The sequence below is a fragment of the Rhinatrema bivittatum genome, chromosome 7 (genome assembly GCF_901001135.1).
Source record: "Rhinatrema bivittatum chromosome 7, aRhiBiv1.1, whole genome shotgun sequence".
Classification (NCBI taxonomy): domain Eukaryota; kingdom Metazoa; phylum Chordata; class Amphibia; order Gymnophiona; family Rhinatrematidae; genus Rhinatrema; species Rhinatrema bivittatum.
The window spans coordinates 216,407,081-216,423,323 of NC_042621.1; the positions used below are offsets into that span (position 1 = coordinate 216,407,081).

Below are 16,243 nucleotides of genomic sequence, written 5' to 3' on the forward strand. Positions count from 1 at the left end.
AGTTCCCGCGCAGGAAAACAGAATCTCCTTAGTCTGTAATAAAGCTTACATGAACTAGAATAGAAGGTCAACTAACCAGGGAGGAAGGAGGGTCAGCATGGCTAATTCATCCTGCTATCTACGGAAACACTGTTTACGGTAAACAAACTTGCTTTTTCCCATTGATAGCAGGGCTGAATTAGCCATGCTGTCATGGGAGTCTCAAGCTCCCGATCACGCAATGTTATAAGTACTTATTGTCCCCGCGTGATCTAGTCATGGTGGCAGTCGACATGGTTATGTTGATAGAGACTGCAGAACTGCTCACCCTAGTTTGGCGTCGGCAGTTGTTTGCCGATCTAGGCAGTAGTGGGACGTGAAAGTGTGTAGAGAGGACCATGTAGCCACTTTGCAAATGTCCACGGGTTGTACCTGTCTGAGATGTGCTATCGATGCAGCTACTGCCCTGACTTGATGAGCATTTGGATGGGAAGTTAGAGGTAACTTTTGTTTTTCATAGCAGAATTGAATACATTGTGCAATCCAGCTTGAGATCGTTTGCTTGGTCACCGGTAGTCCTGGAGCGTTTGGATTGAACGAGACATAATTGAGAGGCACGGGAGTCGGATTGTGTCCGTTCCTTATAGTAAGCCAATACTCATTTGCAGTCCATTGTGTGCAACAAACGTTCCCTATCATTGTGATGTGGTTTTGGGAAGAATGTTGGCAGTTCTATTGCTTGGTTCAAGTGGAACTGCGACACTACTTTCGGGAGAAAGGCAGGATGAGTCCTGAGCACTGCTTTGTGATGGTAAGATTGCAAATATGGAGCATAATGAACCAAGGCATGTAGTTCGCTAACTCTCTGAGCAGATGTCAATGCCACGAGGAAGACTACTTTCCAAGTGAGGTATTTTATGTGGGCTGAGTCCATTGGCTTGAAAGGGAATAGCATGAGTTGCTCCAAGACGGCATTCAGGTTCCATGGAACCAGTGGCTTAGAGGTTGGTGGTCGAAGGTGTGATTAGACCTCTGAGAAATCGAGATAGCAAAGGGTGATTGGAAATCAATTGACTGTTATGCAGTTATGATACGCTGCTATGGCGCTAAGGTGAACCCTGATTGAGGATGTTGCTAAGCCAGACGTATATAACGTATGGAGATAGTCCAGAAGCAATTCTGGTGAACAGTCTAATGGTTGGATTCCTTTGGACGTGCACCAGGTGGAGTAATGCTTCCATTTAAAACTGTAGTTCCGTCTAGTTGATGGCTTCCTAGATTCTAATACTAGCAATGGTAACATGGAATAGACTTAGTTTTTGGGTACTTGCCAGGTTCTTATGGCCTGGATTGGCCATTGTTGGAAACAGGATGCTGGGCTTGATGGACCCTTGGTCTGACCCAGTATGGCATGTTCTTATGTTCTTATGTAATATGACATCTTGGGCTGCAATGGAGATGCCTCGTGCCGTCAGGAGGAACTGCTCAATCTCCACGATGTTAAATGAAGGGATGAGTGGAGTGGAGAAGGGTTCCCACTTCCTGTACTAGAAGAACCGGTCGATTTGGCAATCGAATTGGCTCCTCGATGGAGAGCTGTAAGAGGTAGCTGGGCCAAGCCAGAGCTATTAGTATTAGTTGAGCTGCATCTGCAATGCAGTGTTGTATTGTCCTTGTAATGAGAGGTATGGGTGGAAAGGCGTACATTAGGTCCTCCGTCCACGGAATTGGAAAGGCGTCCTGCGCTGTCCTTTTCTGACTGGGCCATACTGAGCAGAAACGAGGAACTTGTGCGTTCGCCTCTGTAGCGAAGAGGTCCATCGTTGGAACTCCCCACTGGATGAAAATTTCTTGAGCCACTTGTTGGTTGAGTGACCATTTGTGAGGATGGAATATTCGGCTTAATTTGTCCACTCTGGTATTGACAACTTCTGGAAGGAATGTTGCTTGCAATTGGATCGAATGGCGATGTGTGTAATCGAAGAATAGAAGCGCTTCCTTGCAGAGGGACCATGAACCGGACCCCTCATGGTTTGTTTATGTAGAACATTGCTACTTGGTTGTCCGTGTAGACCATGACCCTGCGGCCCTGCAAGTGGCGTAGGAATGTTTGCAAGGCGTTTCGAATTGCTCTGAGTTCTAGCAAATTTATTTGTAAGTTTTGCTCTTTTCGAGACCATAGTCCTTGTGTTTCTAAGAGATACAAATGTTCTCCCCATCCTTTGCAAGAAGCATCGGTGGTAAGCACTACATTATGTGTGTGTGGGGACGACGACGACTGAACAACGCCCCTTTGGATAGTGTTGACTTGTTGAGCCACCAGTCTATATCCTTCGTCATTTCGGAAGTGAGTACCAGACGTGTCGTTAACATTTGTGAGTCTTGTTTCCATTGTCGTTTCAACCCCCACTGTAGTCGACACATATGCAATCTGGTGTTGAGCACCATAAATATGGCTGCTGCCATGTAACCTAAGACTGTCAGGATTTGATGTGCTGAAGGTTTTTACATAATTTTGAGGGAGCATAGGAGCTGCCACATCTCCCATTTTCTGTCCTCTGGCAGGAATGCTCTGCTTCGTGTGGTATCTAATCGAGCTCCTATGAACTGTAGAACTTGAGTTGGGTACAAGGTCGATTTGTGGTAGTTGATCACGAGTACCAACTTGTCCAAGCATTCGATTACCTGTTGAAGATGCTTGATCAGTGTTGTGGGAGTTGAGGCTACTAGAAGCCAATTGCCCAGGTATGGAAAGATTCTCATGCTCCGCTGACGGAGGTATACCACCACCACCACCATACATTTGGTGAAAACTCTGGGAGCTGCCGATAGACCAAACAGAAGAACTTTGTATTGGTAATGTTCATCCTTGTATCGGAAGCACAGGTAGCGCCATGAGGATGGATGGCTAGGAATGTGGATATAGGCATCTTTCCTATCTATTGAGCACATCCAGTCGTTGGGTTGAAGGAGTGGTAGAATGGATTTGAGGGACACCATTTTGAATTTCTCTTTGAGACATTGTTCAAATCGCAGAGATCCAGAATTGGACGAAGGCCACCGGAATTCTTGGGAATGAGGAAATATGGTGAATAGAAGCATGTGTTCCGGGCATTCGGTGGAATAGTTTGGATTGCCCATTGACATTGGAGGGATGATATCTCTTCTCTGAGTTGGGGATGTGACATCCTTGCTGTCTGAATCGCTATGTGAGGAAGGGAGGGATTGGTTGCAGACTGGAACTGATAGCCCTTTTGAACCCATCGATCGGATATTATTACTTCCCACTCCGGAAAGCAAGATGTGATCCTTCCCGGGGGCGCTTGAGGTATTGGTGGCGGCCATAGCTCTAAAAAGAATGGGTCGGCTTTGTTGAGGTTGCCGGTTGTTGACCTTGTTGTCGTTGGGTTCTTGGTTTGCCTCTCCTGTTCTGTGGTTGGTACTGTTGTGGTCTTTGATACGGTTGGTATGATGAAGGTCGGTAAGGTTGATAAGACCTATAGGATCCGAAGTAGCGTCGAGAGGATGAGTAATTGGACAGAGCAGTTAGCGATTGCACAGCCACCACTTGATCCTTCAATTTTGAAACAATCTCCTGAAAGCGGTCTCCGAAGAAATTATCGCCAGTGCATGGCAGATTGGCCAGCTTATCATGTAGGTCTTCCCTTATTGCGCTTGCTCGGAGCCACGCCATTCTCCAAGCTGCAATGGCTGTAGCTAAAGCCCCGGAAGAGGTTTCAAAGCCTTCATAAATAGCTTGAAGCAGATGTCTCCTACCCTCTTCCATGTCTTGGAGTGGTTGTAGAATCGGGTCTGCAGTGGAGGTGAGCATTCCCTTAGTTGCCTGAATACATTCATACAGGTATTGCACCATGTAGAATTGATGATGCTGTATGCGAGCAGCTAGCATGACGTTCTGGTATGTTCTTTTTGCAAAGTCGTCCAAATAACGATTATCACGACCAGGTGGGTTAGAGGCATGCAGTTTAGATTTTTTAGCATGCTGCATGGCAGACTCTACCACTATGGACGCATGCCTCAACTGTGGCGAGGAGTAGTAAGGCGATTTATGCATTCTGAACTTCAGATCAGTTTTCCTGGAGACTGATGGAAGTGAGAGGAGTTTTCCCAGGATTTTTCAAGTACCTTGGCCAGTACTTCATGAGGAGGAAGGGAGGTTGGCTCACCAGGGACATTGAAAAATTTTAATAAACCTAACTTCTTAGCCCTTGGATCAGGGAGTTTCTGGATATCCAAATGCAGTATAGCTCCCATTTTCTCCAAGAATCTTGGATAGGACAAATCCTCAGGTGGCGAGTATGGCTCCTGCAGTTTTTCTGGCGGGTCTGACGGGTACCCGGCGGAGGAACTTGGCGAGGATTGAGGGGAATCAGAGTCCCAGGATGAAAGAGGCCTGAGCGTCGGTGATGCAGGCCGGAGCGTAAGAGGTGACCTCGTAGGTTCTGGTGATGGTTCTCTTGTGGCCTGTGGTGTTCCTGGAGAACTCGAGGAAGATGCATGAGGTAAAGTGAAAGTCGTCTGAAGAGTTTCTAAGAAACCAGACAGTGCCTCAGACAATTGAGAAAATGCCTGTTGTGTTTGCGGAGGCATTTGCGGGCGACTCTGCTTCGGCGGTGGTACTGCTGAGCCTAATATGTCAGTCTAGGTTCACAGATTCCTTCCCCGATGGCAGGATATATCCCGTGACCTTTTTCTTCTTTGGTAAGGGTTCTGATAGATCATAGTCCAAGGGACGCGGTCTTGATGCCGATGATCTGTCAGAGAATCCCTGTGAAGATGAGGAGGAAGAGGTTACATGCATCCACGCTTCCTTGGAACAAGAAGTGGCAATAAGGTGCCGTGTGATGAACTGGAGTGATGCGAGAGATGTGGGCTAGCTAGCTGTCTGGCTCTGTCCCCAGCCTCATCCCTATGCCGTCTGTGGCTGGCATGTTGGTGTTGGCGTTCCCTAGGGGCAGTGTTATTTTTTTTGGCCGGCTGGTCCCAGGAGACAGTTGTCGATGTTTTTGTGTCTTAGCAGAGCCCTGCGACGCTGGTGATGATGGATGTCAAGACTGTGCTAGAGTTGACCCTCTGAGGTGGAATGCGTCGAGTGCGCCGTGCTGTGAGCCAATTGCGTCCTCTTTCGCACCGGCTTCAGTGCCCGGTGCGTCAGTTTCGGTGTTGAGTGTGTCGACTTCGGCGCCGTGGGAGCCTCCTTTGGCGCCAGGTGCGACATCTTTCCCATTTGATGCGTCCGCGAACCAGTGACATGTTCTCCGCTATGTGCCACATGTTTTGGGTGCGATTCCCGCCCCGGTACAGACGCTTCTCTCTGGGCCTGCTTAGACCTGTGAGGGTCTTGGCTCTTCTTTTTACCTGTGGATCTCACGTCATCTCCAGGCTTGGAGATTTTGGGATCCAGCAAGCAGGCTGTCTTAACTGTTGGGGGCCTGTTTGGAGGGCCCCGGTGAAGAGTGCGCTTCAGATGGCGGGGCATACGATCCTCCAATGCTGCTCTTGAGTCCCTCGATTTTTTTTGGGCGCGCTGTCCCTGGGCCCTTGGCGACATGCGGCCACAATGCTCACATTCGCTTCGATTATGATCAGGTCCCAGGCAGCGGTAACACCTATCATGTCCATCCTGCAACGGCAGGGTTTAAATCCCAAAGGTCTAATCTGTTTTTTGGACATTTCTCTTCAAAAACAAAAAAGTCGCTAAGGAGAACTAAGCTCCACGTGCGTAGAAAAAACAGACTGAGGAGATTCTGTTTTCCTGCGCGGGAACTCACGCGCAGCCGCAGAGAGCAAAGCTCTAACCTCTGCTTAGGAAGCTCCGCCTCCCGGGCCCTGAATGACAGTTCCCATGACAGCATAGCTAATTCAGCCCTGCTATCAACGGGAAAACATTTTTCAACTAAATTTTTAACCTGTATTGCACATGCCAGGAACAATGTTTTCTCCACATTTTTCAGGCAACTTGAACCATAGCATAGGTTCCAGCTTTTTAGGTGCTTCAGAACTGCTCAAGGTTTTGCATCAAACGATTGTGTTCCTGACCCTGACAACTCAGTGCTGCAGGAATGCTTTACCCATTTTTAATGTGGATGCCTCAGAGGTCCGCTTTTTCTTGAATAAACAGTTGTAACAATCATGCTGTGGCCCCCACATCCCATGAGATGCCACACAAAAGATATCCTATCCAACTATAAAACTAATTGCCTTAGTTGGCATCAGGCATGGCACTTTTTCCCAGCTCTCATTCATTGCCCTAAGGGGAGGAAAGGAGCAGTAAACATTTATATTAAACACTGTCCGAAGGCAGAAAGGAATCACCCATTTATAATGGGTGACCTTTTTTAGCTAATCATCATACTTTACCACTCTTGGTACAGGGATCCCACTGCCCAAAAAAAGCATAAATGAAAAAAAGAAAAAAATGTGCAAAATTAAATTATAAGTGGGGGGAGGAGGGGGCTGGAGCACAGGACATTGTGAATGGCCTAGGCATGCGGTAGTTTAATCTTAAGAGGATGGCTTTAATGATCAGCACATTTAACACCAATGGCTGCAGGAAGAATCTCTGCAGGAGCTGGGTACTCTCCTTTCTCCTGCAGGAGACTCATAGGATTTCTGACTACCAACAGGCTCCTGGATTGGCCCAGCAGGAAATGAGGGGGTGCCCATGGGCACTAAAGTGATTTAAATGTCCTTGCATGCTGAGGATGGAAGTTGCAGCTTGGTGGTAGTCAGAATTTGATTGCTGGGCCCAGATGGAGTGGCTGAAATTGTATCCCCATAATTGGCAGGGGGTTGAAAACCCCCGAGAGCTGGGGGGCTGGAACTAGTTGTATGTGAATAGACTGTGGTATTGGTACTGTGGCCGACTGGATGGTTGGTGTAGCTGGTGTCTCATCAACTATGTGGCCCCAGGACTTCATTGACTGGTGGGAATGTGAATATATCTGGCTCAGCTGGCTTGCCCTTTTTGTTAGTCTTGGCCATGTTTCTGAAGTTGTAGTATGCAAAAACACTTGAAAAATATTTGAAAAAGGGAGGCGTGTGTGTGCAAGGCCAATAAAGGCAGTAAGGTGGGGAAAAAAGGTGTGAGAGCTGGAGAGGGAAGCCGGGGAAAAAGAAAAAAGGTAAGCCTGACTTAACTGCAGTCAGAAGCCCACTGAAGCCTGCATTGAGCTGGTAATTGGGGGGGGGGGGGGGGGAGAAAAAAAAACCTAATTACTGCCTAGAATCTTAAGGCTTTGAATGGGAGAAGAAATGAAAAGGTGCCTAAAACCTTCTAGGCTGTCTTGGTGAGGGGGAAAGGAGAGGTAAAACAGAAAAGCTAAATGCCTATTTGGCCAGTGAGAAAGGAAAGGAAAAAACCTAAATCAAAAGGAGGAAATTACCCAGCTGGGTGGGGCACTCACACCAACAAACACCCAGGGGAACTAAGAGAGAAAGAGAAACCTTTTTCAGTCAAGCTGTGAAACTTGCCTTTTAGGATAAATGGATAATAGAAAAAAAGGTAAGTGAAAAAAAAATGTCTTATCTGCTCCAGAAATAACAAAAAAGCAGCCAACTGTGATTCCTTCAGCTGCACGCACCCCACCCCCACTGCTCTACCATGCAAAGAAGAAACCTGCTGTTGTAGCAGGGACCGTGCTTGCTTCTGAAGGAATCAAGGGCAGCTGTAGGAGCACCTGTGAGGGCTGAGAAGGGTGGGGGAGGGAGAAATCTGAGGAACCAGGGAGGGGGGAGGAGAGACTGAGTAGTAGTCTTTGGCCCACAAGCTGCTGGGGGCAGCAGTTGCCCGCTTCCCTCCTTCCCAAGAAGCGCCTGTGTCTCCTCTGTTACTGCTCCCTCCTTCCCCTGCAACCTTTTTGCTGGCTATGAATGTCTGACCACGGGGGGGGGGGGGGGGGGGGGGGGGGGGGTGAGGAGGCAATAGAAGACACAGCTTCCTGCCTTTGGTTATCTGTGGTGAGAGGAAGAGGAGCTGATAGAAAACTGGGAAAGAGAGTGAGAAATGGAAAGATGACTTGATAGAAGGGCTATGAGGGGAGAAGGAGATAGCTGGGAGGGGAGAAGAGGAGGGACTACTGTAAGGGCTTAGAAGAAGGACATTGGGCTGAGGGGGGATACAAGCTGGGAGAGGAGATGGGGAAAGGAAGAGAGTCGAGGTGATGGGGAGGGGATCAAGGGGCAAAGTGAGGAGCTTAGAGGGCCAGGAGAAGGGACTAAGACAGGGAAATAGTCTGTGAGAGTGGGGAAAGAACTGAGAGGAGGGAGGGGACATCAGCTGGTAGAAAGGAAGAGAAATAGGTAGATAGGGCCTAGTAGAATGGACCCAGGTAGTGAAGGAGACAGAAGGTGAGAGAGGACATGGGGAGTTGAGAAAGGGGAATATGGGCTGAAATAAGGACTGGGAAAGGATGAAGAGATGATATATGAGATGAGAGGGTAAAAAGAAGGCTGGGAGAGGTGCTGTGTGCAACTGTAAGAGGAGGAGGCTGATAGGAGAGGTGGTCATGGTGAAGAAAGGGAGGGAAGAGAAAAATAGGATGGGTGCAAGACTAGAAGATGAGAGAATTTAGTGCAGAAGCAGCAAGAACAATTGATTAGAATAGTGGTTCTCATCCCAGTCCTCAGTACATACTAATCGGTCAGGTTTTCAGAGTATCCATCATGAATATGCATGAGAGAGGCAGTGCATGCAAATAGATGTCAAGCATATTCTTGGTGGATATCCTGAAAACCTGACTGACTAGGTATGTCCCAAGGACTAATTTGGGAACCCCTGGAGGAAAAAACATGAGTGGAGTTTTGGGGGAGGGAGGCAAGAAGTTCCTTGCCTCCCCCATACTATGGGGTAGATTTTCAGACGAGCGCGAACAGCCTACTTTTGTTTGCGCTCCAGGCGCAAACAAAAGTACGCTGGATTTTAGTAGATACGCGCGTAGTCGCGCGTATCTACTAAAATCCTGGATCGGCGCGCGCAAGGCTATCGATTTTGTATAGCCTGCGCGCGCCGAGCCGCGCTGCCTCCCCCCGTTCCCTCCAAGGCCGCTCCGAAATCGGAGCGGCCTTGGAGGGAACTTTCCTTTGCCCTCCCCTCACCTTCCCCTCCCTTCCCCTACCTAACCCACCCGCCCGGCCCTGTCTACACCCCCCCCTTACCTTTGTCGGGGGATTTACGCCTCCCGGAGGGAGACGTAAATCCCCGCGCGCCAGCGGGCCTGCTGCGCGCCGGGCCGCGACCTGGGGGCGGGTACGGAGGGCGCGGCCACGCCCCCGGGCCGTAGCCACGCCCCGGACCCGCCCCCAAAACGCTGCCGACACGCCCCCGGAACGCCGCGACGACCGGGCCCGCCCCCCGACACGCCCCCGACACGCCCCCCTCCGAGAACCCCAGGACTTACGCGAGTCCCGGGGCTCTGCGCGCGCCGGGAGGCCTATGTAAAATAGGCTTCCCGGCGCGCAGGGCCCTGCTCGCCTAAATCCGCCCGGTTTTGGGCGGATTTAGGCGAGCAGGGCTCTGAAAATCTACCCCTATATGCATTTTCCAACTAGGCTCTTTGGCTTCCTTCCAAACTTGACTACCATATCCTAGTTCCCCTCCTCGCTCCTGGTCTTTTATCCTGACTCAGCTCTTCAGATTGGCTGCTTACTGCTTGCCCAACAGGGCTGTATTTGGTAGGCAGGCTGTCATGTGGACATGCTGTTTAATCCACTGAAGCTAGCACCATGTCTGGCTCTATCCCTCAGAATGCGATCCCTTGGCTTCCCAGCTCAAGGATTGGAAGCACTACACGCAGCTGCAGCCCAGGGATCGGAGAGCTTCTGGCTACTAAGCTGCCGGGGTTAGGGCATGCATGAGTCAGAGTGGTTCACATGAACTCTGTAGGCATGTGACTGCCACTGGTCTGAAATAGGAGTACATGCAGATATACTGCAGGAGCTGGAGCAACAGGAGTCACACCAGAGAGCAGGGAAGTGCCTGGGATCTGTAAGGGCTTGTGAAGGAGGAAGAATCACAAAATGAGAGGTGAACTGAGCTTTGTGAACACTATCTCTTCCACATCAGCAGCTCCAGCCAGCCCAAGGAGCAGAGAGAGCCCTGATCAGGAATCCCGGTCAGGGCCTCTGCATGATACCATCACAGCCAAGGAGATCGATCATTTCCCCTGTCCATTTTACAGTAAATGACTTAGTTTATTGGAAAAACTAATTGGCTATTACCGACTATACTTTTCCTATTGACAGATTAGCTCTAGTGCTTGGCCTTGAGAAAGGTTAAATAGTTTACAAATTAAAGTGAACTTTGTAAAATGTGTGATTGCTTTATCAGTAATGCTGTTGGTAAACTACAATTTGAGAGAAATATTGTTGGCGGGTCTTTTTTTAACCAGGGATTCCAGCCCTCAGTGGGCGTGCCACCTTTCGTTCTTTCTCATTCATGCGCTACGCACACCCCGACTTGTCTAGTTCCATGGTGAGTAGTGCTAGCTGGCAGAGAGCTGGGGGACGTTCTGCACATAGGCAAACGGTGGCATCCCGTTCTCAGGCTAAATAATGAGCCCAAATGTTTGCCTTTGTAGGACATCCTGGATGTTCGGCAGGGAGTAAACGTATTTACATGCTGGTAGATCAGACCGATATCGTGAGACAATTGAACCCAGGCTGCCAGGAAGGGAATTTTATAATCTAAGAAATAAAAACTGTCGTGCTTTTTTCTTTACTAATCATGTTTTCAGCGCTAATGTTGTGTCGGAGGGAAAATGAACTTATATTATTGAGAAGAAAGCTTTTCCCTAGTGGATCATTTGCTTGGAGTTGATCATGTCTAGACTCTTAATGAGACCGCCTCACCGTCTTTGGAAACCCTTGCAGTTGAAATGGTGTCCTGCCAAGTGTATTTTCTGTTCAGTGTGTATTCTTTTTTTTTTCTTTTACAGTAATGGATCCAGTCACTCAAAGCCAAACTGTATCATTATGAAACTATTAATATGTATTTGTCTTATTTTTCACAGAGCCAAGATGTGGCTGTTGCTTGCTATGGTGTGTTTGATCCAAGGATTTGTAAATTCAAAAGAGCTCTTCAGAAGACAAAAAGACACAGGCAACCTCTTTCCAGCTGATGGAGATCCTGAAGCAAGAATGAATATTGTACGTAATCTGCTTAAAAAATCATTGAGAAATATTTAGTGTTACCACTTCTATCCATTGGTCAATGGAAAGCTACTTTGATGAAGCCTGATTCAGATCTTGTGTTACTTGGGAGGCAGAGGTGAATCCACGAAGGCCTGTGCTAAGTTTTCCACAGAGCTGAATTGACTCCTGCTGCATCAGGGTGTGGTAAATCCAAATCTAGATTAATAATGGGGTAGATTTTTAAATGAGCGCATGCGGGGTACATTTGTGCGCACTACTGTACACCCATTTGTGCGCACAAATATACACCCGATTTTATAACATGCGCGCGCTGCCACACGCATGTTATAAAATCCGGGGTCAGCGTGCGCAAGGAGGTGCACACTTGTGCACCTTGCACAAGTGTGCACCTCCTTGCACGTGCCGAGCCCTAAGGGAGCCCCGATGGCTTCCCCTGTTCCCTCCGAGGCCGCTCAGAAATCGGCCTCGGAGGGAACTTTTCTTCCGCTCCCCCCCCCCCACCTTATTTCAAGGAGTTGCGCCTGCTGGCATGGCCACTATGCCACAGGCATTGGTCCCGCCCCCGGACTGGTGCCACACCCACGACCCCGCCCCTTTTTCAAAGCCCCGGGACATACGCGCGTCCTGGGGCTTGCGTGCGCCGCCGAGCCTATGCAAAATAGGCTCGGAGCGCAGGGGCAGGTTTTTGGGGTTACGCGCGTAACCCTTTGAAAATCTACCCCAATCTGTTTTGTTATTACACAGCACTAGTTCTCTTTTTGCATACTGTACAAGGTGCATTATTGCTCTTGTGGGCACCTCTTTTTGGTAGCTTAGAGGGGATGAGTATTTGCCATTCTCATAAAGGAGATAGAACAGAGTGAGAAGATGAACCACAGACCAGTGAAGAGGCGACATGGTCAGAGTCAATAAAGCAGGTCTGAGGATGCCTAAGACTGCTCTGTGTCAAACATTAGCAATTTCGATTAAGTCACTTTCTGATAGAGACAGGTAGAGGGTGAGGAGTGGAAAGGAGGAGAACTGGCATTCAGCAGCATGACACCATCCAGGAGTATAAAAAGCTGCTGTTGATTGTAGCATAGGATTATGGTGTGCAGTTTGCAAAAACCTGGGAATCCCTGTTATTCTTGTAGCTAATTCTGTCTAATAGCAATGGATCATTCCACTGTGTTGAATGAGGAAAACTGTTTTTCTTATATTTCGCTCTCATAATTTTTTTAAGTCAGTGAACTGATGGTGCATTAAGTTAAAATCGCTCAGTTGGCTGACAGCTAAAAGACTTATGAAGGAACATACAGAAGTGAACCCTTCTGCCCTTTGGAAGCAGGACATGTCCTTGTTTTCAAATTAGTACATAGAAAAGTATATAAACTACTGTGAGGAGAATATGCCTTCTGAGGGTGGTCTTACGGTTTTTGAATAGACCGGGTCTACAGTCCTTTCATCCAGTTAGCACAAGTCTAACATCGTAATGGGCCATCTTGTCCGGACTGGATTCTAAATTAGTGTGTCCTGCAGGAGTAACTCCTCTGCCACCAACATATTCTATCACTCAAGTTTGAAAGAAACATGAGGCAAGCAGTTTAGTATGGCCTAAGGTGCTTTATTTATTTGGTAGATAGGCTACATTTCAAAAAGGGAAAAGTACACTTTCCACAAAGCTCACCCTGCCCCTCACTATATATTAAATTTAAAAATGCCTATAACCTGACTTAATATCTGAACTCAGAGCATGTATCTACAAAGACAATCTCTTTAAGAACATAACAATTGAACTAGCTACCACACTTCATCCCTACTATGCTCCCTAAATGTACTAGAACAGTGATGGCGAACTCCAGTCCTCGAGTGCCACAAACAGGCCAGGTTTTCAGGATATCTGCAATGAATATGCATGAGAGAGATTTGCATGCACTGTCTCCAGAGTATGCAAATCTCTCTCATGCATATTCATTGCGGATATCCTGAAAACCTGGCCTGTTTGTGGCACTCGAGGACGGGAGTTCGCCATCACTGCACTGAAACATCCTTGTAGACCTACATCACCCCTGATTCTGATCTGTAATCTGTTAGTCAATGCATGTGTCATATGTTCACATTAAGCCAATGCTCATGTCAAATCTTGTATGTTATGTTGTAAACAGTTTTGATCTTCATTTGGAACAACTGTATATAAAATGGCTGAATAAATAAATAAAATAAACTGGGAAGTCCAGCTGCCATTGTCAATGTTGTAGCAACACTAAAAAAAAACACTAAAGAGCCAGCCCCTGCACAGGTCTTCTGTGTAATCAGAATTCAGTCTAAACAGATATTCTGACTACCACAGAACTACTGCAGTCTTTACTGAAACTTTAAAGCATTGTTCAACCGAAACCATACTTGGTATTCAGTATTCTTATGAACACATAAAACCTACAAACCGGTGAGCTATGCGGAGAGTAACTCATATGTATGTAATATTCTGATTCTTTAAAATACTGTTGCAATTTAAAAAGAAGTATGCAAATTAATGTGGCAGGAAATTAAAATGTTAGCTTTCTCTGTTATTAGTGTATTGCAGGAAAGCTAAAAGTAGTTTACCAACAGAAGACTTGGGGACTCATGCTGCAATAAGTGATTTAAAGACGCTCTCTTGAGATTTGTCTCAAACACCCTGCAGTATCCTGCCTCGCACATCCAGCAGCTGCGTCAGCCTGACCCACACATACATCCTTCTTCCTCCAACCATGTCTCTCACAACACCCACCCTCAAAAGGCAGACCCAGTGTGAGTCAGCACAAAACTTGTTTCCTCGTGATACTCTACGGAGGTTTTTAGAGAATCACATTTTTGCCTGTAATTCCCTTGGTAACCAGAATACCCGATATTCAGTTCCTTCTATCTGACTTCCTCAAAAATACAAAACACACAACTGACCTCAATGGAATACAGTTCAATCATGAGACAAGTTCTCAAGAGTTGCCCTGAATCAGCAACAAAATGTTCACAGAAATGCTTCCAGGACTGGAATCCCTTCAAACCTCAGTAAGAGTCTGCAGGTAATTTTCAGTACAGGATGCACATGAATAAACATTTATTACTGCCACATCAATACTTACAACATATTTTACACAGCAATCCTAGATACCTATGATAGGATAACAGGCGTTAATGGTTATTAAAACTTTACATACTGGTATAAGAGAGAGTGGAATATAGAACAGGCTAAAGAATCTGCTAGGTCCAGCCTGTGATATTATTGTTAGAGACTAACTGTTGTCACCTCTGAGAGGAGCTTTCATTAATTAACCTTTAATATTTTCTTATAAACTATACTTCTGTGGAAGTAACAATTTATATGATGTTTAGCTAATCTTTATTAGCTAGAACATTTTTCAGTTTTGCAGACTCATCCAGATTTTATGAGTGCTTAGCCCTTGTTATGACCCAGACTGACACTAGCACTTTGGACTCTGAGTCATCTTCCAGATCTGCTGCTGGTGCCTGAGCTGAAGTGATTTGGCAGAATGTTCAATCTGAATTCTCATCCTGTCATAGTTGAACATAATGCTTGCCTATTTTTCCTTCCCTGCGGAATATTTTCCTTTCTAGAAGCTGGAGAAACTCTGTTTCAAAACTCTGCAAGCATAGCCCAGTTGTTGGCATTTTGTACTTTTGTTTGTTTCTTTAAATCCCAAGTACTAGCTATTGTAACAAATGACATGGCAAAGTGTGCGGTAAAACTGGAAGCTGTAGGGCTGCCCCTGTGACTCAGGCTGCAATGCTGAGGCACAAGGGATCCATTTTTGGAGTATGATAAACATGTATGTATGTATGTATTTATTTATTTATTTATATATCTATCGAGTTTTATATACTGTCGTTTGGTTTAGCCATCACAACGGTTTACAAAGTTAAAATGTTTAACAGTGTTTCCAAAAAGGTTCATATGGTTGCTAACATAGAAGGTATCAATTATGAACTTGGTTTGTAGATTAATTAAAATATATTACGGAACTGTAATATGAACATCACACTTCCTTGTCATAGAGATCTCTCAGCTAAGGTAGCTACAATTGAGGAGGTTCATATTCAAAAGCCATTTAGACGGATAACTCAAAAGTTATCTGGTTATAATTTAGACAGATTAAAAAGGGGCATTTGGGGGGGCATTCCAGGAAGGGGCAGACATATCCAGCTAACGTAGCCAAATATTGGTTATATCCAATTAGGTTAGCCAGATAACTTTTAGACCTTGAGTGGCCGCATAAAACACTATTTAATTGGATATCTTTAAAAAAACATCCGGCTAAGTAGCACTGTCATTCCCCCTAAAAACAAATGTTAAGACTAGAGAGCGGCCGGTCCCCTTCCCCACCAAAGCTGCTGCTAAAGACTTGCCAGGCCGGGGTATCCTACCTCCACCCCCCTCTCCACAAACCTTTTTAAATCTTGAGAACGTGCCCGGGTCATTTAAATTCCCATTCAGCTGCCTCCCCGCCTTCACCCACCCAAAATGAAGGTTCATGGCTCCCGACCCTCCCCATCCCGGCCAATACCGTCTTTATCTGTGCCGGGAGCGAGGGACTCTGCCCCACACCCGGTGCTTCCATCGCTGCTTTGGAAGCCTAAGCAAAGTTGTTTTTCTTTTTATGCTTCCAGCGCTGTCGCTGTCGGAGCAGGGCTGGAAGCGCCAGGCGTGGGGGCAGAGTCCCTCGCTCCCGGCACAGATAAAGACTGTATTGACTGGGATGGGGAGGGTCGGGGAGTGAGGGGGCAGGCACCATGAATCTTCATTGGGGGGGGGGTAGGTGGGGAGGGGAATGGGACTGTGGCCCGGCATTCGATGCCAGGCACTTTCTCAAAACTTAAAAAGAGTGGGAAGAGGGCGGATGGGAGAAGGATACTACAGCCTGGCAAGACTTTAGCAGCAGCTTTGGGGGGGTGGGGGGGGAATTGGCCACTGCTTAATCTTAATCTTTGTTTCAGAAAGTAATGACAGTGCTGCTTAGCTGGATCTCTTATAAAGATATCCGGTTAAGCATCATGTTATGTGGCCACACAAAGCTGGATAACAAAAACTTAACTGACTATATTCAAACATAGCCAG

General features: G+C 46.9%; 1 protein-coding gene across 3 annotated transcripts in view; it reads left to right on the forward strand.

Moving 5' to 3' along the window:
- Window positions 1-16,243, forward strand: part of LOC115095729 (lysosomal acid lipase/cholesteryl ester hydrolase-like) — a 116,512-nt gene that overhangs the window by 20,645 nt on the left and 79,624 nt on the right. The window contains exons 1-2 of one of the 3 annotated variants that reach the window (XM_029609823.1): window positions 7,098-7,124; window positions 11,010-11,145. In XM_029609823.1, the coding sequence (XP_029465683.1) occupies window positions 11,017-11,145 (129 nt within the window). In that variant the 5' untranslated portion in view covers window positions 7,098-7,124; window positions 11,010-11,016. Of the gene's footprint in view, window positions 1-7,097; window positions 7,125-7,275; window positions 7,505-11,009; window positions 11,146-16,243 lie in introns of those variants that run through there. The other 2 variants (XM_029609822.1, XM_029609821.1) reach the window with 2 other exon arrangements.